The sequence below is a fragment of the Syngnathus scovelli genome, chromosome 3 (assembly GCF_024217435.2).
Source record: "Syngnathus scovelli strain Florida chromosome 3, RoL_Ssco_1.2, whole genome shotgun sequence".
Classification (NCBI taxonomy): domain Eukaryota; kingdom Metazoa; phylum Chordata; class Actinopteri; order Syngnathiformes; family Syngnathidae; genus Syngnathus; species Syngnathus scovelli.
The window spans coordinates 13,634,522-13,659,086 of record NC_090849.1 but is presented as its reverse complement, the minus strand read 5'-3'; the positions used below and the strand labels follow the sequence as shown (position 1 = coordinate 13,659,086).

The 24,565-nt window shown below is 40.8% G+C and overlaps 3 protein-coding genes and 1 long non-coding RNA gene across 10 annotated transcripts in view; 1 reads left to right on the top strand and 3 right to left on the bottom strand.

Annotated features, from left to right (window-relative positions):
- Positions 1–517: 517 nt before the first annotated feature.
- On the top strand, positions 518–6,229 carry klhl22 (kelch-like family member 22). 2 transcript variants are annotated; one of them, XM_068650208.1, is made up of 8 exons: positions 518–834; positions 971–1,297; positions 2,111–2,276; positions 2,388–2,699; positions 3,044–3,453; positions 3,810–4,002; positions 4,108–4,341; positions 4,840–6,229. In XM_068650208.1, the coding sequence occupies exons 2-8, from the start codon at positions 1,041–1,043 to the stop codon at positions 5,179–5,181; spliced, it is 1,914 nt and encodes a 637-aa protein (XP_068506309.1). In that variant the 5' UTR covers positions 518–834; positions 971–1,040; the 3' UTR covers positions 5,182–6,229. The 2 variants fall into 2 exon arrangements, with proteins under 2 accessions (XP_068506309.1, XP_049619612.1); XM_049763655.2 differs by lacking the exon at positions 518–834 and having other exon boundaries at positions 900–1,297.
- On the bottom strand, positions 2,109–7,667 carry LOC125994358 (uncharacterized). Its single transcript, XR_007490601.2, has 2 exons — positions 7,270–7,667; positions 2,109–2,738 (listed from the first exon to the last, which is right to left on the bottom strand). It is a non-coding gene; the product is annotated as an uncharacterized lncRNA (long non-coding RNA).
- A 2,314-nt stretch (positions 7,668–9,981) lies between these two features.
- On the bottom strand, positions 9,982–19,900 carry tbx16 (T-box transcription factor 16). The gene is made up of 10 exons (XM_049716665.1): positions 14,697–19,900; positions 14,278–14,569; positions 14,038–14,191; positions 13,849–13,951; positions 12,560–12,724; positions 12,345–12,491; positions 12,199–12,269; positions 12,026–12,111; positions 11,084–11,297; positions 9,982–10,786 (listed from the first exon to the last, which is right to left on the bottom strand). The coding sequence occupies exons 2-10, from the start codon at positions 14,291–14,293 to the stop codon at positions 10,351–10,353; spliced, it is 1,392 nt and encodes a 463-aa protein (XP_049572622.1). The 5' UTR covers positions 14,294–14,569; positions 14,697–19,900; the 3' UTR covers positions 9,982–10,350.
- A 130-nt stretch (positions 19,901–20,030) lies between these two features.
- Positions 20,031–24,565, bottom strand: part of cabin1 (calcineurin binding protein 1) — a 28,735-nt gene continuing 24,200 nt past the window's right edge. For all 6 annotated transcript variants that reach the window (XM_049716654.1, XM_049716655.1, XM_049716656.1 and 3 more), the window contains 3 exons: positions 23,644–23,814; positions 22,361–22,563; positions 20,031–22,279 (listed from right to left, as the gene is read on the bottom strand). In XM_049716654.1, coding sequence (XP_049572611.1) covers positions 22,136–22,279; positions 22,361–22,563; positions 23,644–23,814 — 518 coding nt within the window. In that variant the 3' untranslated portion in view covers positions 20,031–22,135. The remainder of the gene's footprint in view (positions 22,280–22,360; positions 22,564–23,643; positions 23,815–24,565) is intronic.

Here is a 24,565-nt window from a genome sequence, read left to right as displayed (position 1 = left end):
TATAGATCCAACCTCAGTTTCCCTTCACTCCACTACACAAAGTAAATACATGGCAAGTGTTTCAAATTAATGTTGGTGTTGTGCGATGATCAAGAGAGAATACAAATAGGACAAACCCAAATTATTGTGTAATATATGGGATGTCACCTTCATAGCCATTTTCTTCCTTTTTGTACTCAAAGCGCTTTACACTGCTTCCTCATCATCTTCAGTGTTTTGCTCAACAACTCTTCGAGATGGAAACAATGGTTGGGGGATCGAACCCACCATCTCTGGGTTGGGAGACAACCACGACCCACTGAACCCGTCCCGCACCCATTGAATAGCCAAGAGCCCCCTCTAGTGTTTTAAAATAGTAATTGCAGGACGATACGCCGGAAATGCACATAGATTTATTCGATACGTGTAGTTGTGTGAAACAGTCAAGAATACAAAACGAATAAATATGTGACTGCAAATTCTTTCTACAAAATCTTCAAATATTTTGACATTGCTTGAGCTACGTTTTTTGCACGTTTCTGATAGGCTCATGTGAGCAAATGGACAGGCGAATAAAATATGCGTAACCAATGGGACATCAGATCAACACAGTAGCGCCTCAAAGTAAACAGATCAGCAAACGTCAAAAATCACAAAACTAACTATATAATCCTAAATAGTACAAAAAACTGCGTGCTTTAATATAATGATTCTGTTTATTGCTGTCGTTCTTTTATTGGCAAACGTTTATTTCGACCTTCAAGTCGTGAGGTTTTAAGCGTTCTCTCGTTAGCTCGCTAGCAGTGTTTACCTAATCAATGATGACCTTAGGTTACATCTGACCGTCGATTCGAGGTAAATGCATGCACTTGAATTTGAACATTTTATTTGAATAATCTGTGATTGTCGCAGTGACGTGACTGGTTAACTGTAACCACCCTGACAGCAGCCCATACGCCTCCTCCTCTTCCTGTTGTTGTTGTTTTTCCAGAGAAGTAGTTTGTTCAACGACTTCATATTGGAAGTCTTCTAGATAATGCTAGCGCCAGACATCTAAGGTGATGAAGCCTGAACAACACAATCCTGCGATGGCTGACAACGCACAGCTGAGTCTGGTGGGCGGTTCGGTCACCGGCGGCTCCTCATCCGGTGGCCGCGGTCGTCAGACGTTCAGAAGTTCGGCCCATTCCCAAAGCCTGCTGGACAGCCTGCTGGGGCTTAGGCAAACTGGCATCCTGTCGGACGTGGTGCTTCTGGTGGAGGGTCGAGCACTCCACGGCCACCGCGTGCTTCTCGCTGCTGCTTGCGATTATTTTAGGTAAAACAAACTTATATCGTTCGTTAACTGTCTGTTTTGTCAAAGTGCAAACGCGATGTGGAATTATGATGCTGCTTCTAATAACACCAAGCAGCGCGTAGTCATTAAGTTGTATTCCTCTGTCACATTATGCATTGATTTTAGTGTGAGATCAATAGTTGTTCTTCCTGTCATGTGTTTTTGTACACTACTTTAAGTGTGTGTCTGTGTGATAACTACCCAGTCGTCATATAATCAACCTCACATACACTTCACTGGTTCTTTTATCTCAAACAAGATATTCTAGGTTGCATTACCTGACATGTTTCGGCTTGTACTTCCGCCTTCGTCAGAGTCTCTTGTTTGAGATAAAAGAACCAGTGAAGTGATTGACAAGTGAAAACAAAATTAACTTAGTACAACAACCTCACATACTGTTCTAGACTTTAGGTTTACAGGGAATGTAAAGAAGCCTTTACTGTCAAAACTAACCAAGACAGCAAATAAGCAAGGTTATCTGTAATTACATAACTGAATATTGAAATTAATTACACATAGCTAGGGGTGCACCAAAAACTTTGTGGATGACAGCGGAAGTGGATCAGGGACAACGATAAGTCAAAGTACAGAGAGGAGGTACATCCAGTGGACAGGTGCTAAAAAAAAAAAAAAAATCTTTACATCAATGTGAAGAAGCCCAAGGAAGTAATGATGGATGGTACGGTGGTATGATAGCTGATTGGTATGTTTAACAGATCAAACTTTCCAAGTGATCATTGACATCTCCCTGTTCAGCCCAACACTTCTTTAACATCTTATCAATGTTTTCCTCAGGGGGATGTTCACTGGAGGCCTTCGCGAGATGCAGCAGAATGAGATCCCAATCCACGGAGTGTCTTATTTGGGCATGAACAAAATACTGGACTACATTTACACTGCAAAGATAGAGTTAGACCTGGACTGTGTGCAGGAAGTCCTAATAGCAGCCACATTGGTTCAGGTGTGGTTTCTTTCCTTTTCATGATACACAGCACTGATAAATCAAAGACACCCCAAAGATGAACATCCACAATTTATGTCATTTGGTATTTTTTCCACCCATGTCTTTCAGCTTGAGGATGTCATAGGCTTTTGCTGTGAGTTCCTCTTCTCCTGGCTGGACGAGAGCAACTTATTGGAGATGCATCACCTCGCCGATCTCTACGGACTGCGGCAACTCAATGCCAGAGTCCACGCCCACATCCTGAGCAACCTGCAGGCTTTGTCCCGCACAGACGTCTACCGGCGACTGCCCCAAGAAGAAGTCTTCCAAGTTCTAAGTAGTGATGAGCTGGATGTGCAAAGTGAGAATGAGGTGTATGAGGCAGCGCTTCACTATCACTACAGTCCTGAGCAGGTGGAGAGTGACCAGGTGTACTTGCAGGTTAGTCTGGTGTGTCCATGTTCTTTTCCTGGTAAGTGTCTAAAGCAAACAGGAAGTATGTTAACAGGTCAAGAGCTAAAGTTTAATCAGAGATGGGATAGGCTCCAGCAGTTCAGAACAAGGATCATCAGATCATCATAAGGTTGAGTTATAAAAGCAATACCGATGTTATCATGCACTGTAATTTATAGCTATGTATCAGAAGATTAGGGTTAGTTTCTGTCATTGTTATCATATTAATAGGATGAAAACTTGATCTGCTGAAGACAAAGGGCCGATTTGTAAAAATGTGTTGACCAGTGTTCACTGCGTGTCTAAATGTTGCTCGTTTTGCTGTACTGCAGGACAATCTCAAGATGCTTGATGCTGTGCGCTTCTGCCTAATGGAGAAACAAGTGCTGCAGAGGTTGCACGATAAACTGGATCAGTGCCCGCTAAAGGAAGCCGTGTCTGCTGCCCTGCATTACCACGAGCAGGAGATGTGGCAGCCTGTCCTTCAGAGTCCTCTCACACAGCCTCGTACCACCTTCTACTGTATTTTGGCCTTCGGGGGGATGTTCGCTTCCCCCTCTCATACGGACAACGAGGACCTGTTCCATGTGTTCCACCCTAGCTGGAAGGAGTGGAGGGCTCTTAATTCAATGAACACTCCCCGGATGTCCAACCAGGGAATTGCTGTGCTCAACAACTTTGTGTATCTTATTGGTGGAGACAGGAACACCAGTGGATTTCGTGCAGAGACTCGATGCTGGAGGTGAGGTCAACATTTTGGCTTCTATCTATCTATTAAAAAAAAAGAACTATTATATTAACAGAAAGGGGTCTCTATAATTTTTACATGCAATTTCATGTTCATATAAAATGCAAGGAAAAATAATGACTTAAATACAACTCAAATCAAGCATAAAAAAAAACCAAATCAAAATAACCGAGCAATTTACTGCTTTTTAGTTTCCAACCACTGTGTACATAAATTGTCGTAATACTTTTGACGTAGTCAAAATGGTCATCAAATTACTTGTGGAATCTATGATGGATGCTTTTGTTGAGGTCAATCCACTCGCATTATTTCTGAAGTCCTAATAATCTGCTCCTGACCCCATTCTCTAGATACGACCCTCGTCACAACAGTTGGTGCTCCATCCAACCTTTGCAGCATCAGCACGCGGACCACTGCGTTTGTGTGGTGGGCGACCATATTTACGCCATCGGAGGTCGCGACTACAGCAAGGAGTTGTCCTCAGTGGAGCGCTACGACCCGCATACTAACACCTGGGAGTTTGTGTCCCCTCTCAATAGAGAGGTAAGAGCTGTAACTCCGCCTGTATGCACACGAGGGCGCCACTTACCACTCCTATTTTAAGAACTCTACCCGAACCTTGTCTTAATAGCTCAATCTTAATTGTAGGTTTACGCCCATGCCGGAGCGGTGCTAGATGGCAAGATTTACATCACTTGTGGACGCAGAGACCGGGCGTACTTAAGCGAGACCTCCTGTTACGACCCGGAAGCCAACCACTGGACGGCATGTGCGGACGGCCCAGCAGGGCGAGCGTGGCACGGCATGGCTGCTGTAAACGGACGCCTCTATGTCATTGGTGGAAGTAATGACGAGCATGGCTACCGGCGGGATGTCTTACAGGTACAGTAACTTGTGTGAGTTTTCTCCATGTACTCAGCCAAAAACATGGGAGCTAGGTTTGGTTAAACAAACACACTAAGCTGTGAATGTCAGTGTGAATGGTTGTTTGTCTACATGTGCTCTACAACTGGCTTGCAATCTGCTACCTAATTGTCACTGTTCAATTACTTCCCAGTATATTTTTGTATTATACTTATATTAAACCTATTGGAAAAATCATTGAGATATATCTAAAAAAAAAAAAACTGAATATTTTATCAAATTTCAGGAAGAAAAAATGGCTAAATGAATCCTACAGGACTCTTGATAATGAATTGGACATAAAAAATAAGACAAGCAAATTTAAAAATCCAAAACAGCGCTCACCCTCTTAACCATCGAAAATTGAGAGTAAAGTATTGAAATGATAGCTTTGTAGGTTAAAAAGAAATTACATTTAATGAATTCCTCAAATTTTTATATATTTGACCACAAATACTGTATCTTGTATTTTTTCAGACGGCGTGCTTTGATCCCTCAGACAACTCATGGACTTTACTGAGCCCACTCCCTGCTGGCCATGGGGAACCCGGCATGGCAGTATTGGACGGTCGTATCCACGTAGTGGGAGGACGCTCCCACAACAAAGGCAACCGAATGAAATACGTTCACGTGTTCAACACCGACACAGGCAAATGGGAGAGCGCCGCTCCCATGAAGGAGCGCGTCTCGGGCCTGGCCGCCTGCGTGGCGCTCATGCCGCCAGCTGTGACGGCACTCGCAAAGAGCTTGGAGCAGCACATCAAGTTATCGTGGGGAGATGACTTTTCCAGCTCACACACAAGCACGGATGAAGACTAATAATTAATGCGCGCTAGACTTTAAGCTACCTTTCGCCATGTATATCTAAGTATTTGTGGCAGCATTACATCATGCTAGCTGCCCTTTCTTATTAGTGCCTCTGAAGTGAATGTGTGCATTAAATTGGGCATAAGGGTGGATTCTTTGGAACTGATTGTTTGAATCCCATTTTCTATAGCACGGTGCACTGAAGCCTATCCCAGCTTACTTTCGGCTAGATATACCTACAAATGGCTCTTTGATACACTAGACCAGGGCTGTCAAACTCATTTTTTTCATAGGCCGCATTGTAGTCATAGCTTCTTTCGGAGGGCCATTATAACTGTCAACCCAAATCAATGTATGAGCACCTCATATTATATACAGTAAAAGCTACAAAACAAACTGACAAATAACTTGTTTTCAAATCAGAAGCGTAAAAACTGGTCAAATGTTTAAAAAAAAAAAGATATTAAAAGTGAAGACAATTTGCAATTCTAGTAATGACACACGAATTTGATGAACAATTTGGGGGCCGCATAAAATGATGTGGCCGGCCGTATCTGGCTCCCGGGCCTTGAGTTTGACATCTGTGCAATAGACAATATTGGACTGTGCATTTGGTACTTGGGCCTTCAGTGGGGACTTACTTACCCAACTTAATGCTACCGGAGATGCTGTTTTGAAACGTATAGGGCAGACTGCTACAGTATATTGGGACTTGAGTGTAACAAGTCCCATTTTTAATATAGACTGCGTCAGAAGGCCATGGGCATCTTTGATTGGCATGAAACCTGATTGGATAAAATCCTCATCAATGGACAGTGCAGCCAAATAAAACATCACAAGGTAGTGTAATATTTGCTCCCAACAATGGTTAAAATACAAAGTTAAAATATGCTGTGTTATTCTGTCAAACATGACACAAAACAGGAGTTCACAACTTTGGAGCAGAGATTCTTCCATCCCTTTTGAAATAATATTCATTGATTATTACACTGGTAAACAAATTTTTGTTTTGTTTTTTGTAATATTTTTGTCAGATGCAAGTAAACATTTCTCTGCTATTTTTTTTGGAGCTCTGATTCTTTCCTTGTTTTGTTTTTTTATTTAGCTCAATGGGTTTTCATAAGATTCATAAGTAATGATAATAATAATAATAATAATAATAATAATAATAATAATAATAATAATGAATGCTGATAGGACAAATCTGCTGTGACATTTCATAAGCATTCTAAATTGATGGCAGAGTAAGCTAACATATCACCTGTTTTATGGCCAAAAGCGTCTCCGTCTTTATGCAGTTATTTTCTTCTCCTACCGACTATGCAATATGAGCAGAAAGCAGCTGACTACCATTTAAATACCATAATTTTCCATCTATTGTCCCCACTTGAATAGAAGCCGCACCTGCTAGGTTTTAAAAGGAAGGAAAAAAACTGGTTGGTCAAGGAACAACAAAACAAAATATTTCTTACCCAATTTTGCATAAAAGCGGGCTCCCTAGACAGCAAAATGCACGTTAAACGGTCGTCTACATCGCAGTGAGATTTCAGTGGCTGTCTCGTGCATTGATTTATAATGGGATCATGAGTTCAGCAAGATAAAAATCTGAACATCAGAAAAGTGATGTTCTTGTTTGTGTGATGAAATCCAAATCACGAATGTAACTACTGTGACTTGTGTGTTCCTTCTCTTTAGTATGACTTATTATGCACATTATGTCACTATGGAACCCACAAAGAATTGTAGTCATCAATTATCTAGATAACCACACAAACCGAGCCTATTTTGTTCTTTTAATTAGTTTGCTTCTGTTTGATACCTCACGTTTATTTAAATGATCCAGATGAGCTAAAAAAAAAAACAAGTTGCACAATTTTCATTCTTTTTTCTGCATTGCTTTGCATTCTTTGTGATGCTCAAAATGTAATTAAACATTTTTTCTCTTCCATGTAACAGGTTAAGCCTGTCACCCAAGATATGCAAATGTATTTCTGTGGTAAAGAAAGAATAAACAATAATATATACCTTTTACTATGCTTCTGTCCAGTCATGCAACAAAAAATTCTCATAACTATTCCTAGCAAAATATTTTTTACTCACCATTAAAGATCTTCGAGGACAGAGTTCGGCAACCCAAAATGTTCAAAGAGCCATATTAATAGTAGAGTTTGGAGATGCGATCCACTTCTTGAAACTGTTTTTTCAGTCCTCAAATTTCTCCACCAGCACTGCAATTGCACGTTTCCTCTCAGTTGCAACTGGGTGATCGGCAGCAAATTTAGCATGCTTGAGCTGAAAATGTCGCTCCAAATTCCTCTTCTTGTTATTTGACAACTTCTCATTGCAAATCAAACATGCAGGCAATGCTTCAGCATTGGCAATGAAAGCAAATAGTTCAGTCCGTTCTTTCTTACAGCCTCTGTTCTCATCAGCAATCTTTTTCTTTTTGCCTTTTGAATCCATGGCCCATCACTTACACACCTGCGTTTTCAACACACCTGTGCTGTGTCGCAGACTATGACGCAATTTTGCTAATTGGCGTCATCCTGAATTCGGTATTTTTAATATATTTACAACTTCATACATTTTTACAGCATAAGAATGGTTGTGTCATGATTACCATATAAAAACCATATTTTAAAAAACAACAACAAAAAACAACAACATATTTTTCCATTTTCACGCATTTTTGCAAAAATTCCAGAGAGCCGCTAGGGGCGTGCTAAAGAGCCGCATGCAGCTCTGGAGCCGCGGGTAACCGACCCCTCTTCTAGGATGTCTTGTTCATAACTTTATTTTTTAAATCCAGTTTTCATTTGCTTCTAAGATTATTTTTTCAAGGCGTTCTAGTTCAGTAAAAACCACCAGTACACACAATACTGTTGAATCACCAGAAACATAATTATTTTTTATATTAAGCAGACCTGAAGAACCTCTCCTGAATTAGGCCTTTTAACTCTCATTGTTCTCTACCAGTTATCTTTTGGATAGTCATGTAAAAATACGGCGCAATTTGGGACTGAGGTCTTTTTGTAGATTAAAACCTTCTGAAGCAGCTGGATTTCCACAGGTGGACTGAGACTTTTGGGACTGCAATAGGTTTTATTCCAGCCAGCCAGTCTCTTCTAGTTCCTCTCCATTTGGCCCTACACTCCATCAGCTTTATGAAGGTTGACTGCTGCTTTCCTCTCAAGGGTGTTTCCTCTACATCTGTTACCCCCCTCCGCCTTCAACAGCCCCCCACTTGCTATCTTTCACACTATTGTGCTGCTTGTCTGGGGGGACCTGCTGACACCAGTCGTGGACTTCCACGATCAACATAGATCAATCCTTCTTTTCTAAAGCTCTAGTACCACCAAGGGATACTTAAAACATATGTCTTGCACTTAACCACACCAGCGGACTTTACAGACATCTTAGTGCAAGTCGATGTGCTGCTCTTTGACCATTATCAGAGCAATTAAAAGGCCCACATTACACCTTATTGTGAGACCACGCATATTACACCCAATGGAATTGTAAAAAGAAAAAAAACAGTACTTTTCTTTTTTATTCTTTTTATGTAGAATGTTCCTATGTTGTGACTCCTTTGCAACTACTCAGTAGACTGCTACTCAACCATATGCATCTTCACCATAAGAGTATAAGTTGTTAAATATACATTTAGCTATGCAAGCTCGTAGTGTCCAAAGAAAAAATGTGCTGGTAAGAATTTTACCATTGCGCACTTTTTTTCCACCCAGTTTTTATACTTCACTTTGTTTACCCACTGTTTATTCTCTATCATACCTTTATTTCCCATGTTCCTAACGATAAACATAAACTAGCTAGCAAAAGACGGAATCTCTATATTATTTAGCTGACCTTCAAAAAACGTTTTTTTCAAAGTCAAAATGATGGAATTGGCGATTTGCATGTCCCCCCCCTCCTCCAACATAATGAATTGTACACTAGATGAGTTATGTTCCTGGAGGATGACCTCCCACTCCTATCCCACCCCCAATTTACAACGGTCATTAGTGGCTCATATCCATCTCGGGTGGAAGCGCACTATTCAGCCTGTATTTTCCAGTTGTGAAAGGGTGGCCACCAACCCCCCATTGTCATGCCTTTTCCAGCCATTCACATGAAGAACAAGAGTCGTGCTTTGCTTTATGATGCTAGTGGGTAAACCTCAGCAGGTGAGCTGCAGTCGCACTTACACACAGTCTTTAATGCATGCTGGGCCTGTCGAAACTACAGAGTGGCGCTCATTAGAGCGACAATGGAGAAATACAAATAAACACCATTGAAAGATGTGCTGCTTATTAAACATTGCCCAAAACAGACAGACATACAGACCGGCCGGCAAGTTTACCTTACACTCCGTCCACATCTAATAAAGGCCAATACAGCAACGTGATCACAAATATCCTGGTTTCTCTCAGAGGGGCGTTATGATGTGAAAAATATTCATAATCTTTTACATAATCAATGTTATTATACATTGTTAACAACCAATTTAATTGGAAATCAGAAGTTTTAATTAATGATGGTGTGAAATGAACAAACTGCTTCTAATATTTGTTATTAGATATTTGGCCGGAATGGAAAACAAAATCTATATATTTAGCAAAAATCATCTATTAGACACTTTTTTGCTAGTAGGCCACATAAAATTACATGTTGTTTATAATATAAAGGCTAATTAATTAGTGCTTATTCAATGTGAAGTCTGCTGTTGTTGCCTTGTACTTGTGGGAAGTGTGATAAGAGGTAAAATCTAATCTAAAATACATCTGAAGCAAATGGCCAAGATTTAAAGAGACGTCAAACAGACCATATTAGTCTTTATTTTTAGATCACATCAACACTGGGAGACAAAAATTAATTGCACACTTTCTCTCTCTTTTTTTTTTTTTTTTTTACAAAAATAATATACTCACTAGATTAGAAGATGGAATGAAATACAAAATAAATAGACACCTCAACGATAAAGCAATTCCTCATCCTCAGTATGGCATCGCACACTTTTGTAGGCAAGTCTCAGTCCAGCCAGACGGCTCATTACTTGATATCACCGATGATTGTATTGTCGTCACAGGCCTTGGCCTGCGACTGCGTGAAAACGTGCACGCATGACACTGTGAGCAACACTGTGTCGGCATGGAGGAAGTCACTCAGTCTCCAATGGAGAGGCGCTCACCAGCAAGAATAAGAAAACAGTGGGTACTGGCTCCACTCGGTCACGTTGCCATGGGGATAGCCGTGATGCACTGCTTGCGTGGTGTAGTCGGCGGTCAGGTGATGAGGAGGCGGGTACTGGGCTGGACCAGAGCCGCTCCACTGTCCCAGGGGCTGCTCGGCGCCGTAAGGGCCGTAGATGTGGTGGCTGAGGACGCCCGGCTTGCTTGCTTGGGCCACAGTCATGTTGAGCACTCCGGGGTAGTCTTGGGAGCTCGGGAAATGCTGGGGGGCGCAAGGGGAGGGGGCTACCTCCTGCGTGCGGGGCTTTGACGAGTCGTGATCGGAGACGGCCACCTCCGGGACGCGCGACTCGAAGCTGCTGCGGCCCGAACCGCTGGCGCTGCTTCCGACGCTAGAGGATGGGGAGGGAGACTTTCCGTACTCGTGGAACCTTGTCAAGCGAAGACAGAAGATCAGTATTGTTGAGATGCTGCCATAGGTTAGGCCCTAAATCATACCATTATTAAAAGTCATTTGAACAAATGTGTTGTAACAATCGAGTAGCGGTTCGCATTAATCAGTAGCCAAGACGTATCTCTCAGCTTCAAAGAGGTTGGTGAGCCCTTTTCTACATAATTGACCATGAAATTCCATTTCTACTTTTGTACTTAATACACTCGTACTTAACACAACTTGTATTTTGTGGGGGGCCATAAATCAGTCATTTAAGTTCTTTGCCAGTAGTCACCTGTAGGGCTGGTAGGATGCCGGAGCAGGAACCAGCTGCTCCGTGTTGTAAACGTCCCGTGATTCAGCCGCAGGAGGAGAGCCATTCCTGGCGCCGTGCTCTCTTTCTGCCGACCAAGGAGAGTAGCGCTCCTCCTTGATCTCGTCGACCTCCTTCTTCTTTTGCAGCTCTGGTTCATCTCCCTCGTAAGCTTCAAAAGACGACCTGCAGAAATCTGGAAAGCAACCAAAGAAGCAAAGCTCTTTTCTCACTCATCTTGTTGGTTCCAAATACAAAAAACATTTGGTCTCACACGACGACGTTACTTTTTATGGATTCGCCAGTTGCGCTTGTTTCCAGAAGTATTCATAAGGTCACAATTAGTACACTGAGGAAATCTATTTATGAGCCAGATTCACCAATATGTCCAGAACCTTTTCAAATTTATTGTTCAGAAAAATAGTTATTGAACAACAATTATTATAAAATATGAAAGATAGAGAACATTAAATCCTTTTAAAATTACTTGGCTTACATTTTATTTCCCTGCCAATATGTCCTATGCATCACCACCAAGGTATTCAGATTAATATTTAGGCAGAAAAATACTACAGCTGTTTTGCCCTAAGGTGGCGACTGAAAATGACATCATTAAGGTCTCAGTGTGCTTAAGTCACAAGACCAAACTCAGAAAGACAGATGAGGCTCGACGATTGTGACTTGAGCTTTTAGTGACCGTGATGTCATTTTCAGTCGACAACAAGTCGATGTAGAAACAAAAATGGCTGCACCCACGTGATTTGGCGTTGACTTCCCGTTTAAATCTATGTAAGTATGATGTTCTTGAGAGAAGATAGACTTATTATTTAGTCTTGAATAGATCGCAGCTCACTTCCCTCACATTATGAGATCTTTCATTTCTGGAAGACATGGACACTTTCTGAAGAGGAAAAGTTTCAATACCTGATGGACTGTCCTCATCAGCTTGCCTGTTCATTTCAGAAAGTTTGACTTTCTTGTCGAGGTCACCCGGGTTCTTGTTTGCGCGCCTGCAGAGCAGCGCCAGCGTCAATAAAAGCAGTTTCAGCATAGTATCAAATCAAAAACCTTGAACTTTTTGCTCGTCATATCAGTACCTTTTCTTGGTCGTGCCTTCGTCACGAAAACCTTTGGCAAATGGGTTATGGTCGATCTTCAGTTTAGTGATCTGTGGGTGAAATTAGATTGTCAGTGCGCTGTTGGTGTCTTTGCAGCTGTAAAGCCTACAGAAACTCAAACAGACCTTTGTGTTCTGGTAGGCGGTGACCGCTGTGAAGGACGTCTCCGGGAAGGTGAACGTCTGGAAGACGCTCCAGCGGACGCTGAACAAGTCATCGGCTTGAACGATGTGGAAGCGTGGGTGGTAGCGATGCATTGAGTGCAAGATAATCTGCAGACGGGCGGAAACCAAGTCAAATTCTGCACTTTTATCAGCTCAAACGAATGTTTTCCATTTACGTGTCCGTGTTGGTCAAGAGTATTGTTAGTGAGCTTGAGCTTGAGGAAGGAAATGGACTGCTTCATCCAGTGGCTCCCCGGGGCGGGAGAGTCGGGGTGCAAGTACGTCCTGCAGGGGGGCTGAGGCTCCGCTTTACCCGCAACCTCCCATTTCTCTTTATTCCACTGTAGGACGGAGACAGAATGTCATTAAAGGCTAATCTGTCACACAGAGCGAGGTGAGTGACAGAGAGGGAAGTTCATCTCCCCTTCCCACAGTGACGATAGAGGGGAGAGTGATGGCTGGCTGTGCCACCCACTGAGATAGGGGGTAGTACAGTGGACTCCTGGCAGGGGATAAAAAAACAGGAAGAGATAGCACCCTTTGATGTTCAATGTTAGCAAAGGGGGGGGGTTGACAAACTTGTCTGGGAGGCTGAGACAAATCAACAGGCAAAGCTATATAAATAAGTGACCAAAATGTGTCTTAATTCAGTGGGTCACCTTTCTGTTATAATGACGGGGAAATTGACCTACAAGTAAAAATAGCTTTTCGATATGTAACTTCTGCTTATGACAGCAAATATACAAATGAAAATGGAGCATTTCACAAATTTGCAAACATACATTGCCAACAGATGAATCTATACATTTTTTTGTGATCATTCTGAATCTGTCCGCTTGGACATACAGGACTGTCTCAGAAAATTAGAATATTGTGATAACGTTTTTTATTTTTGTAATGCAATTAAAAAAAAAAAAAAGTCATACATTCTGGATTCATTACAAATCAACTGAAATATTGCAAGCCTTTAATTAATAAAATTGTTGTTTTTTAATTGCATTACAGAAAATAAAAAACTTTATCACAATATTCAAATTTTCTGAGACAGTCCTGTAAATTTTCATAATAATAATAAGAATAATACTATCATTATATGTAACATAGCAATATTATTAATAATATTTATGACGTAAGGATTAGGTTCAGCAACAGTTTTATTTTTTCATACCTATAATTAACATGGTACAATACATATTTCGCAAGCTTATTTTGGTCAAACTACAAAACCTAAAGAAAACATGAAAGTATTTCCAACAAACAGATTAGCTTAAATAAATTAATTTTTTTTTTTTTTTTTTAAATCTGCGCGAGAACTATTTTTAGGGCACATCTCCAATTATAATTTGCTGTTCACTAGTGTCATGAGAAATGTTTTTTTTTTTTTTTTCTTAAACAAGAATCTAATGTTATTGTTGCCACTAAGGAGCAACACAATAAGAGAAGATTTTTGGGGGATTGTATTCACCTTATATCTGTAGCCGTCCTCTGGCACCATATCAACCAACAAAATGTACTTGGCACATGGAATAAGACCGGATAGATTGACTTTGCAGTGTGGAAACATTCTCCTGGAAAACAAAAGTGAGTACATGAGAATGCAAGAAGGAGACGAAGTACTTTTGAACATTATTGTTGATGTTTTGGCGTATCTCACCTGCCCGGCTTAGTGATGATCATCTCTGTTCCGATCTCACAGAAGGTTCTCCAGAGTTCGGGGTCCTCCAGAGTCATGCGGATGTTGCCCTGCAGATAAGCGTCGCCAGAAGCCATGGCAGAGGGAGGAGGCCCGCTGAAGTTGGCCTTCAAGTCTAGAAGACAAAGAAAATGCATCTAGCTGTAATAAACTCTTTTTAAAAATATCATCCAAATGATCATGGAAAAAAAGTCTACCTACCCCTGATGGATTGCATTTTGAAGATTCAGTCGGGTAATGTATGTATAAATAAGTATATATACAAGTCCTGCGGAGAGGGCCAATAAGAAATCCAAGCAATGATATCCACTGTTCTTTTTGTCTTGGGTTAAAAGGAAATCCAGTCATTCAGTCAAGTTCCATCGCTGATGTGAGCATCTTTCAGTCGCTGGCTCTGGGATGACCGTGACTTTTAAGGGGGTTTCTGTAGTGGGTGGGGTCAAGACAGTCATTCTCAGGCTTTGAAGTGGCACAATGATGAGCCAGTGTCCCACTGTGATTGGAGGTGGCAGAAATCAAAGAAACTTAACAGAGCCTTGATACCGTCCCCACAGGAAGAGGGTCGGAGGAAATGCATCTTTATTAACTGCTAAGAGACTTTTAAACAAATACGGACGTACTTTCCTGCCTGAAGATCTGGAATGGAAGGACAGCGGCACCAAAAGCTGTGTAAAGATCATTCACACAGACACAACCACACACAAAAATGTGTGTGTGCAATGTGCTAAATGACCTATTCACTTCGTCCTGCAAAAGAGAAAGAAATTATGTCAGAATACGGTTAATGAGGAGGAGGTGGTTGACATTGTGCCATTGCAGGACGGGAAAATGGCCTCCAAACAATTTTTATTTGACAGAGATGGGTGGGTGTAAGTACCTTCATGTTTTAAGGCAAAACTCAACAAGGGCAAGCTATGTAGTCACGTTCACACACATTTGCACATTAGCCACATTACACTCAGTGTTATCTGTACTAATTTACAATTTTTTTTTTAAAATGGTCCCAAACCAGTCTTCATATTCTCTATGACTTTTTTGTTTGCTCAAATAAACATATTTGTGCATGTTTGACGAGCTATTGGTGAGCCAAACTGAGAAGCTACCCTCCCTTCATACTTGCTTCATAAAGTCACATCTACTGGTGTCTTGTCAGTTTTGTGCGGACTACACAAAAACATCTTTCAAAAATAAAACAAACGGCTATCTTTTGTAAAAGACCTTCAAATGTAAACAGGAAAGACTTGTCGAGTCAAACAATATAGCTCAAGTCTACGTCAAGTCTCATGGATATCAATTCAGTTGACTTGAGTCTCATTAAATCCTATAATTAAATCCTTATTACTTTAACCAAGTCATGTGACTCCAAGTTCCCTACCAGTAACTTACTAACATTAAACACACACTCGTTTTCTTCTCCATAAAAGAAATAACGCTGGGAGGGAAAGTCAGTGTAAACCCATAATGGCGTGATAACACTAGCACTCCTTCCACAGGTACATTTTACCTGAGGGCATCCTCTCATGCCTGCAGAACTGCCACCAATGTGTGTGTGTGTGTGTGTATGTGTGTGTGTGTGTGTGTATTGGGGCTGTCTAGACAGGCCCACGCTCTGACAGATAATCTCATTAGGCTAGTTTCCCTGCGAGGAGCTACTTTCTGCATGTGCCGAAAGCCTGTGTATAGGCTGCCAATTAACAACCAGTTAGCACCACAAGCCCAAAGTCAGCCCTGAATGGGACAGGAGGGACAAACAATAAAAACCTGCCGCAACAACCCGGACGTCCTTCCGCCGTTTGCATGCAACCGAATTTCCGAGTGTCATACGAAGGCCCCGTCTCGGCTTGTGTCATAGCATGTTAATGCCGGCCACACAATTTGAATTGAAGTGATTTTTATGTCTCTGTCAACCTTTTTGTTGCACAGTCATCCCACTTCCTCTTAACTTTCTCATTGTTTTCCCGTGTTGCATACATACAGAGCCTTCTCTTAACACCTCTGCACAAAAGCCGCTTCAGTAACTGTATGGAGAGACACATTTCATACACTTGAAACAGGCGCACTTTAGAGGACATTCTGACACTGAGCAATCAGATATATCGGGGTGCATTAAGATTCCCTGTGACAATATTGACTGTCTTGTTTGACACTTTGGCACCGGGTCGATGAGGAACGAAAAGGAAAATAACACGCGGCTCGTAATGATGCACTTAAAGATACAGAGAGCTCCGTGCAATCATTTTACAACCAAGTGACGTTAAATGCAGGCTTCTCCCAGAACAACCCCCTTCACTCCTAACACCCTCTTTCTCGCCGCAGTGGCACAACATTGGTCTTGAAGAAGTGCTATGTGCTTTTATATTCCTTATGTGCAACCAGTTGTTAGATTAATCACAGGTTGCGTGTGGCTCTCCTCACTTACCATTTAGCACTTAGGACAAGGCCGCGTAGAGATCCTCGTCAACCCAGTCAGAGGTCATTGGTCGAGCTCAGCGTACTTTTTTTTTTTTACATCTTGTCGAAGGTAAATAGACTTTCACCTTAATTCATCTACACACCTCTTTACACCGCTTAACGTCTAATAATTGTTGTTTACTGCTCCTCACACCACCCCTAAGGCCTGAGGGGAGCACCCAGGAAGGTCAGTCTGTATCGCCCAGGATTACACTGAAAAACGGTCTTGGCTACATTTAAATGTGTCGTACACTGTGTGCAGAATTATTAGGCAAGTGCGTAGTTTGACCATATGATCATTTTTATGCATCTTTTCCAACTCCACACTGTATAAGTGTATATGTGTTATGAGACATGGCCAAGTTACGGAAGTTACTGACGTCTGAGCACCACTGAGCAAGACATGTTGAACCATCAAGACTGGGTGAGGAAATATTAGTAGACAGATTTTATGGACTGACGAGATGAGAGTGACTCTTGACGGACCTGCTGGAACTGTGGCTGGATCAGTAACGGCCACAGAGCTCCATTTCCAATCAGACGCTAGCAAGGTGGAGGCGGGGTACTGGTATGGGCTGGTATTACTAAAGATGAGCTGCTTGGAACTTTCTGTGTTAAAGGTGGACTTAAAAGTAACTCAAATTAAAACAAAAAATAACTCAAATTAACCAACTTCCAGTTTTTAGAAGACACTTTCTTCAAGTAGTAGTAGTACAGTACTGATTTTTTTTAAATCACAGATTTTTTAAAAAAATCTTAATTCGTACATTTTGAATTGTTAGTTTATTATTCTCACTTTAACAAATAAAAATAAACAAGTGAGATGGGAAAATTTCCATTTTTACTTTAGTTGCATAATAAATCACTAATAGTTGCCTAATAATTGTAAGTACAAGGAAATTTTCCCAAGAAAGCCAGAATCTCACTTTTACTTTTTAAATATTTAAGTTTAAGGTTTGTTAAGTTTGTTGTTTAAGTGTTGCAGTACAGCACCAATTCCTTGCTGAGGAGGACTTAGTCAATGTCAGATTTTTTTTGCCTTGAGTGTGTTCTCGGTACTAGCCCCAAATACAATACAACTTTATTTATATAGTGTACATAGTTTTAATTCATAGCTTCCCTATGGATTCAAGTATGCGTGTTTTAATCTCCATCTGTCTTATCATGATTGCTCGCTGCATTTTAAGTCGTTGGCGGTGGCTTGTGTCTTACTAGTTTACTTTACAATATTTGTAACTATTGTTTATGCAAAGTGCTCCGATAAAATCCCTTACAGAAGAAATGGTCTAACAGAAAAAAAGATTGCATTTTTTTCCCCTGCAAGAGATCTTTTTCCATGTGCGAGAGCTGCTTTCTGGTGTGTGGGAGCTTTTTGGGTGTGAGTGAGAGGCCTTTTGGTGTGTGTGACTTTTTGTGTGCGAGCGGTAAATGTTATTTTAGGGTCTTCTCGGTACTTTCTAATCACAAGACAACTGAATTTTACAATTATTTTTCTTTCTTTTCTCTCTTTTTGTTTATATAATGAACCTAACTTCTTGCCTATTTAGTCATATTGAAAACAACTTTTTTGGGGGCTAAAACAGTATTTAAAATCTAAATTATTGAAATTTATGGCAACAATGTTAGTTAGCATATCAAAGCAAGCAAGTTGTGTTTAAACATATCTTTAAGTTGTAGTTATAGATGGAAGAACAGTTCTGAAAACTCTGTTGTGAAATGCAGGAAAGCTAATTTTCATAACAGCAAAACTTCAATTATCCAACATAAATTTTATTGATATTTGTTGCCTTCACCCAAACTTTTCTTTTTACATTGTCACCTGCTGCATTACTCATGCACAATTAACAATAATAAAAAAAACTATTACAAAAACATAGCGGGAGTAAAATGGTTAGTACACAATTGTAAAGTTTTTTTCACTGCTCAAGCTTTTTATCTTATTTGAGAGTGAAAGGTAGATCAGCCCTCAAAGCATTTTAGCAGTGGCAATTCCATAATGTACTAGGGACTAGTGAGTCCTCAGCGTGGCCCCTGGGACAAAACTGGGCCATCAGACCCCAGGAAAAGAAGGCCACTTAGACGCACGCAAGCTGGACTGACGGGTATCTTTTCTCTTTACTCCCCGTCAATGGTCGCCCACACGCAGTCAGACGACCAGGGGCCTAGATTTCCTTTTCGGCCATTTGCTTTAACTGCACGGATCCCCCTGTGCTCTACTGTTAACAGATGCCGATATACAGCCCGGGCTGAGGATCAGACGGCTCTCTAGCAGCCCAATAAAGAGCCCCTGGAGTGGACTGACGAGAAATCTCACACCTTTCGCTGACATTAGCAATGCAACATGCCCTTTTTGATGCCTAAGTGGCCACTTTGAGGGCTTCGTAGAGATAGGAGCCTCATGGCTGGATGTAACGCCATGACGGAGCAAGCTCAAGTGTGTGTGGCACATATATATATTTATATATCAAAACCTCATGGGTGATTTAGGACACCACGGAGAATCCAACATTAACTGCAGCCTTAGAGGTTAGATCTGTATTTGTAATCAAGTTGAGTGTCCCATACAGAAAACGGGGGCCGGCTATGCTCACATTTGGTCCCCCAAATAAGAAAACAAAGCCCACATCTCACTCGGGCAAAGGGGCAAATGACAACTTCACAGCACTTCATAAAAAACTGCTGGAAGTTGCTAATGAAGACTAATGACTTCCCTCGTGTCGCAGACTTCACACCCGAGTGTACAGGCCTTTGAGCACCAAAGTGGTAAGCAGGGTGGTCTGTTCAGAGAACAACAGTTTAACTGCTAATGTGCTGCATATTTAGTTTTTCGAAAAATGTTGCCTCTTGAGAAATAGACTAAGAGGTAGACAATCAAATGCAGACAATTATGTCATACGAAGGAGTTGATTATTAGAATTGCCACATGACCATATTAGGTAAGTGCAGGCAAATGGCATTGCAAGTCTGTAACTAACCACAGTGTAGCTCAGCCTCTGGCTAATGGGCATCATGGCCAGCAGTACGTTATCGCATTCAGACCAGGGATGGGAAACCACATTCTTAGTGGACTCTTGAATAATTTCCCCCAAAACACATTTTTTTCCAGTACATTTTTAAATGGTGTCTCAGTGTTTTTTTGAAGAATTTTTAAGGTTGACAATAAAAAAGAAAACAAACAAATACGGTTCTTGGACTACATGTTGGTTTGTTGAATGGTAATTTTTATGAGCTCTGTGCACTGTAAAAAAAAAACCCCACAGTAGTATGTGGTTATATTTTGATTTGTAATTTAGGCAGAATACATGTATTGAGAAATATTTTATGAAAAATGAAGTCTATTAAGAGCACGTGTTTTGCACGTATGATCAAATGATGATCATGTAAGTAATAAGATATTGTAAGTTCGATAATGAAATAATTTGAGAGAAATTGTTTTGTCTACCCGGTGGACAATATGACCACTTGTAATTGTATTGATATAAGGAGGCAAACAGCCGTAAACATTTGTTGTTGAGGCTTTATCTTTTATTGAACATGCCTTCAAATGCTTGATTCATACTGTCAGGGTTTAAATTACGTAACCTATTCAAGTGTTTGAGTGTAAAAATCTCCAAATGAAGATGAGGCCAAATACATAAAGTAGGAGTTAAGCTGTACCTTGAGCCAAGCAGTAGCAATCATTTTATGACAGTGGGATGGAAGATTTGATTTTACATGTGCAAAATGGTAAGATAGAAAGGAAGTGATTAGACATGCAGTAAGATGTCATGTAGATTTCATATGACAGATTATACTGGTTGACAATGATGACACACGTCAGCATGCGTCACTGGCGCTCGGCGTTGGTCTTCCCAACACTTCTGCAGGCCTCAAACTCACCAAAGATATAAACACTGTCCTATCTGCTGCATTGCTCCATGTACTATGACCTATTTGAATAGCCTATAGTTTAGAATTTTTTAAAATATATTTTTGGTTAGAGTTCCATAGCAGACTGAGGCCAGACAATTTGCCTCTCAGTTTGATACATTTCCAAATGCGCAACAGAAAAAATAAAAATATACTGTATCTCACGCTTCATTGCAACAACCATGTACAGAAATAACAGTAAAAAAAAAAAAAAAAGGTTTTGACAAGATTAATCATTTACAGGTTTTCATTTACAGTTTCATTATTTTTTTCAGAAAACAAAACAACCCAGTAAATACCCTTAGTTTGATAGAAAACAAATAGTAAAAAAAACATTCTGTTGTCTTCCACTGAGTAACACGACAAATTGACCAATGAAAAGGCGTCGAAATTTAGAGACACCATTTCAGCATGCATGTTCAATTTTAGCAAATTTAGTGAAGGGTTTGGAAAGCCAGTCTCACCTCCCAACGCACGCACGCACACACACACGCGCACACACACGCACACACCACTACGGCTGCCAAAGGTATTTGGATTACGATATGTACAAAATGTCCTCTTTCAACATCATTTACATCAGTGCTGGTGACGGGCGTCTCCCTGGTGAGAACCTCACGGCTACTAATGTACTCCCGGGGAAAAAAACCCCAAAAACATCGTCTTGCAAGGAAGACGGCGAGTACAAAAGCAGCACACGTGAGTGCTCTACTGAACAAAATGTTGAATGTAAACATTTCCCATGTGCTACAAGTTTCGGCGTCGTGCGGTGACTGTCCTTCTGTCACCTGTGTTGTGTTCCATTATCCCAAGAGCTGGACGAAGGTGCAGACCGCCTAAGTGATGATGCATAAAAGGGTGACAGTCTGCTTGGGCGTGTCGCCGTGATATGCATAGACGGCATGTTCCAGACTGCTGAGACGAAAGCTGTGGTGGTTCAAACAAACTGGGCAACACTGCCATTGCCAACTAGAATACTGCATCTCTCAGTTGGAGGTTGATGGGCAAGGTGAAACAATTACAGAAATCAAGACTGAAGCTGCAAGTATGTGACAGTGGCGCAGGGCGTGATAAGAGTCACACCAGCAGAGAGCGGTCTGCTCGGACAGGAAAGCTAGTTGAGGATTTCTTGGATATCCTTGACATTCACCTTAAGGTCCATGTACAAGTCCGTTATGTAATTATGTACTCCTGATCTTTGATGTGACATTGAAGTTCCACGTTTTAGTACAATCACTAGTATGGCACCTTTGGCAAAGCTTGTGAAGCAAAACTGTGTACGACTGTATTGGAGTGATTCTGAAACTTGGAATCACTCGAGCGAATCACTGCCCAAGTAGAGTTCAGTCGGTTTTAGCTTTTTATAATTGATTTTACTTTTAAAAGTAAAGTGAGTAAGTGAGTATTATTTTAGATAGTATAAAAGGTTTGAAAACATCTGTATTAGTTTCTGCTGTCAATATGATGCATGTTACTGGCACTCCAACTGATTGACAAAAGCTCCTCATGCCAACAATGAGGTTTTGAGTTGGAACACATTTCCCATGCTATCGCAATATGTTTAGATTTAATTGCGGTATAAAAGAGTGCTGAATTGTCCAACTAGTGAGGACAATGCTGGTACATGGACCTTAAGTTCGATTTGACGGATATGGAATAAATGCTCAAAGGGGATTCCACACAGGCGACCTGGTGATGCTCAGATGTCCATGTAATCGTCCTCCTCGTCCGACTCGCTCTCGAACGACGACTCCTGGCTAGACGTCTCCTGCACCTCCAGGGAAGGCTGGCTCAGAGTGTCCTTCTTGACCGTGGCGGCAGACTGCGACGACAGGATGACGTTCTGCCCGGGATCAGACAGTAGGGGTCACAGATGAGCGCCGCGGGACGCGTGCAGAATCAAAAGTGACGTTCCGAATCCTACCTTGAGTCTTTGTTTGGTTTCCTCAGAAATGCTGCCTTTGGGAGAGAGAAGCGTGGGCGTGGGGGGTGTCACTGTGATTTCTGGGGGGAACTTGGTGACAGCTGAGGGGATGAAGAGCTTTGGCATGTTAGGCGGGATGCGGGAGCGGATTCGACTGGGGTCTGGAAGCTTTGACAGATCACTGCTGGCATAGTTCTGCTGGTCTGGGGAGAAACATGTGCACACCACACTGGTCATTGTTCTACTTAAATGAATGGCCACCATTAAATTATATTTAGTACAATAGAGCTTCTCAAGTCACGTTACTCTGAACTTGGACACAGTTGGACACAGTAGTGTTTTTTTTTTTTTTTTTCTTCTAAATGACATTTCTAAGTGACACTCGAACCTTTGAACAGTAGTGTAACATTCAAGAGTGAGTTTTCATGGTGAAAAGAATTGTCTGCATGATGCCCAATGTTTGAACAGTCGTGTTTATTTTGGGAAACTCTGGTTTGAAAATTAAACTGTACTGGTAAAAGACGTCAGCAGATGGTAGCCTTGCATTTGTTTTGGGTGAAATCACTGATGTCCCAACGTAATCCAAATGGAATGCGGAAACCCATAAACATGGTGAATCGTTGGAATGGAAAGACAATGTTACAAGCACCTCGTGAAGTGTTTATCATGTTAAATCTACAACAGAGTTGAAAATGAGACAAGATTATAGAGATTATTTAAATTTAAACCCAAATGTACATGCATGCACAAATACGCACATGCAATACTAAATACTACTACGAGTCAAATGTAAAATCCTTACACTGGTGATTTTTTTTCTACATATATTATGTTGCACTCAAAAGCACATTTTTATTGTTATTATTATTTTTTTTAAAAGTACTGTTCAGATGTATGAGTTGTCACTAAAGCAAAAATTATTAGGATAAACGTCACTATTGCCATAAAATATACCTTTTCGCAAAAAGCTTTTCTGTGTTCATTTTATTTAACCTCCAACCCATGTTCCATGCTGATTACCAAAAATAAGGCAGAAACAAACTATTTTGTTATTAAAGAATAGAGTCTCATGGTTCATTTTGTCGTTTCTGTGTTTACATTATTCATATTATTGAAAAATCGGTCAGAATGTTCCAAATTAGCTTGCACTCAACTCACTTTATAAAGGGAAATATAATGATAATATATTGCTATAAAATGCTTCTTGCTTCAGCTTCTTGTGCATCCATAAGTAGTTAAGGTAAGTACACTTGAACTTGTAAGCGCCCTGCTGTGTTGCTGACCTGGACACTGCTGCGTGCTGCTGCTGCTACATGTGGCCGTCTCCTCACGGAACCAACCGGCTGCTGCTGCTGCTTCCCGTGCTTGGGACACAGTGGCCAGTTTCATCTGTTGACAGAGGTGCGATTCCTGTTGTCGGTACAAGAGTCCCTCTGTGGGCTCCTCACGCTCTTCTGGGGTGGGGGCGGGGGAGTAATAACAAAAACTTGTTACAATCAATGATCAGATCAAACTGATTATTTCTGTTCATTTGTGGAAAAAAAAAAAAAAGCTGAATCTATTAAAATGTCATCTTGGCTGCAGCTTTGTCAAAACTCAGACATCCTTGACGTCAATACTGATTGAATCATTTTCTTGATTGAATGCAACCAACAGATGAAGAATGCAGTGTTTCTTGGACATAGCAAACACTGATGTGAATAGTCTAATTTTTGTGCAATTTTACACTTGATGACTTTTATTAAAAAGAAAAAAAAAATGCCCTGCAGCTGTGACAGATAAAAAGAAACAAACAAATACATATTCAAGCTTCTGCATGAATAGGGTCTAACTTTTAATTGGTGCAAATGTTCTAAACTCTAAATTGCCTCAATTATGTTATGTGACTATAGAAAAACTGCTCATAATCTCCCAAACACTGAAACTCTGTTAGGCCACTAACTTAATATTAAGGCTTCATTAGAATTGTGAATCATAAATTATGTAGACATGTGTGATTTACAGCTATGACTTGCACACACCCATTAATGGTTTTATTAATGCTGTAAAGTGTAAACTCATTAAAATAAGAATGAGGAATAGACTTGCCTTGAGAGCTAAATCAAACTATATGAAGAAGCTCTTCACTGACATCTAGTGGCATCTTTCTCAGTTCATTTTATACTAAAAACACATGTATTGCATTTACAACTGTTTTTATTTGGC

What these genes read in the sequence shown, in the direction of transcription:
- tbx16 (XM_049716665.1), bottom strand. An exon ending in CTCTTGACCAACACGGACAC is followed by an intron (nt 12,492 to 12,559) that starts GTAAATGGAAAA and finishes GCCCGTCTGCAG; the next exon opens with ATTATCTTGCACTCAATGCA. An exon ending in GCATCCTACCAGCCCTACAG is followed by an intron (nt 10,787 to 11,083) that starts GTGACTACTGGC and finishes TCGCTTGACAAG; the next exon opens with GTTCCACGAGTACGGAAAGT.
- klhl22 (XM_068650208.1), top strand. Translation starts at nt 1,041, where the DNA reads ATGAAGCCTGAACAACACAATCCTGCGATGGCTGACAACGCACAGCTG. An exon ending in GCTGCTTGCGATTATTTTAG is followed by an intron (nt 1,298 to 2,110) that starts GTAAAACAAACT and finishes TGTTTTCCTCAG; the next exon opens with GGGGATGTTCACTGGAGGCC. An exon ending in GTGACCAGGTGTACTTGCAG is followed by an intron (nt 2,700 to 3,043) that starts GTTAGTCTGGTG and finishes GCTGTACTGCAG; the next exon opens with GACAATCTCAAGATGCTTGA.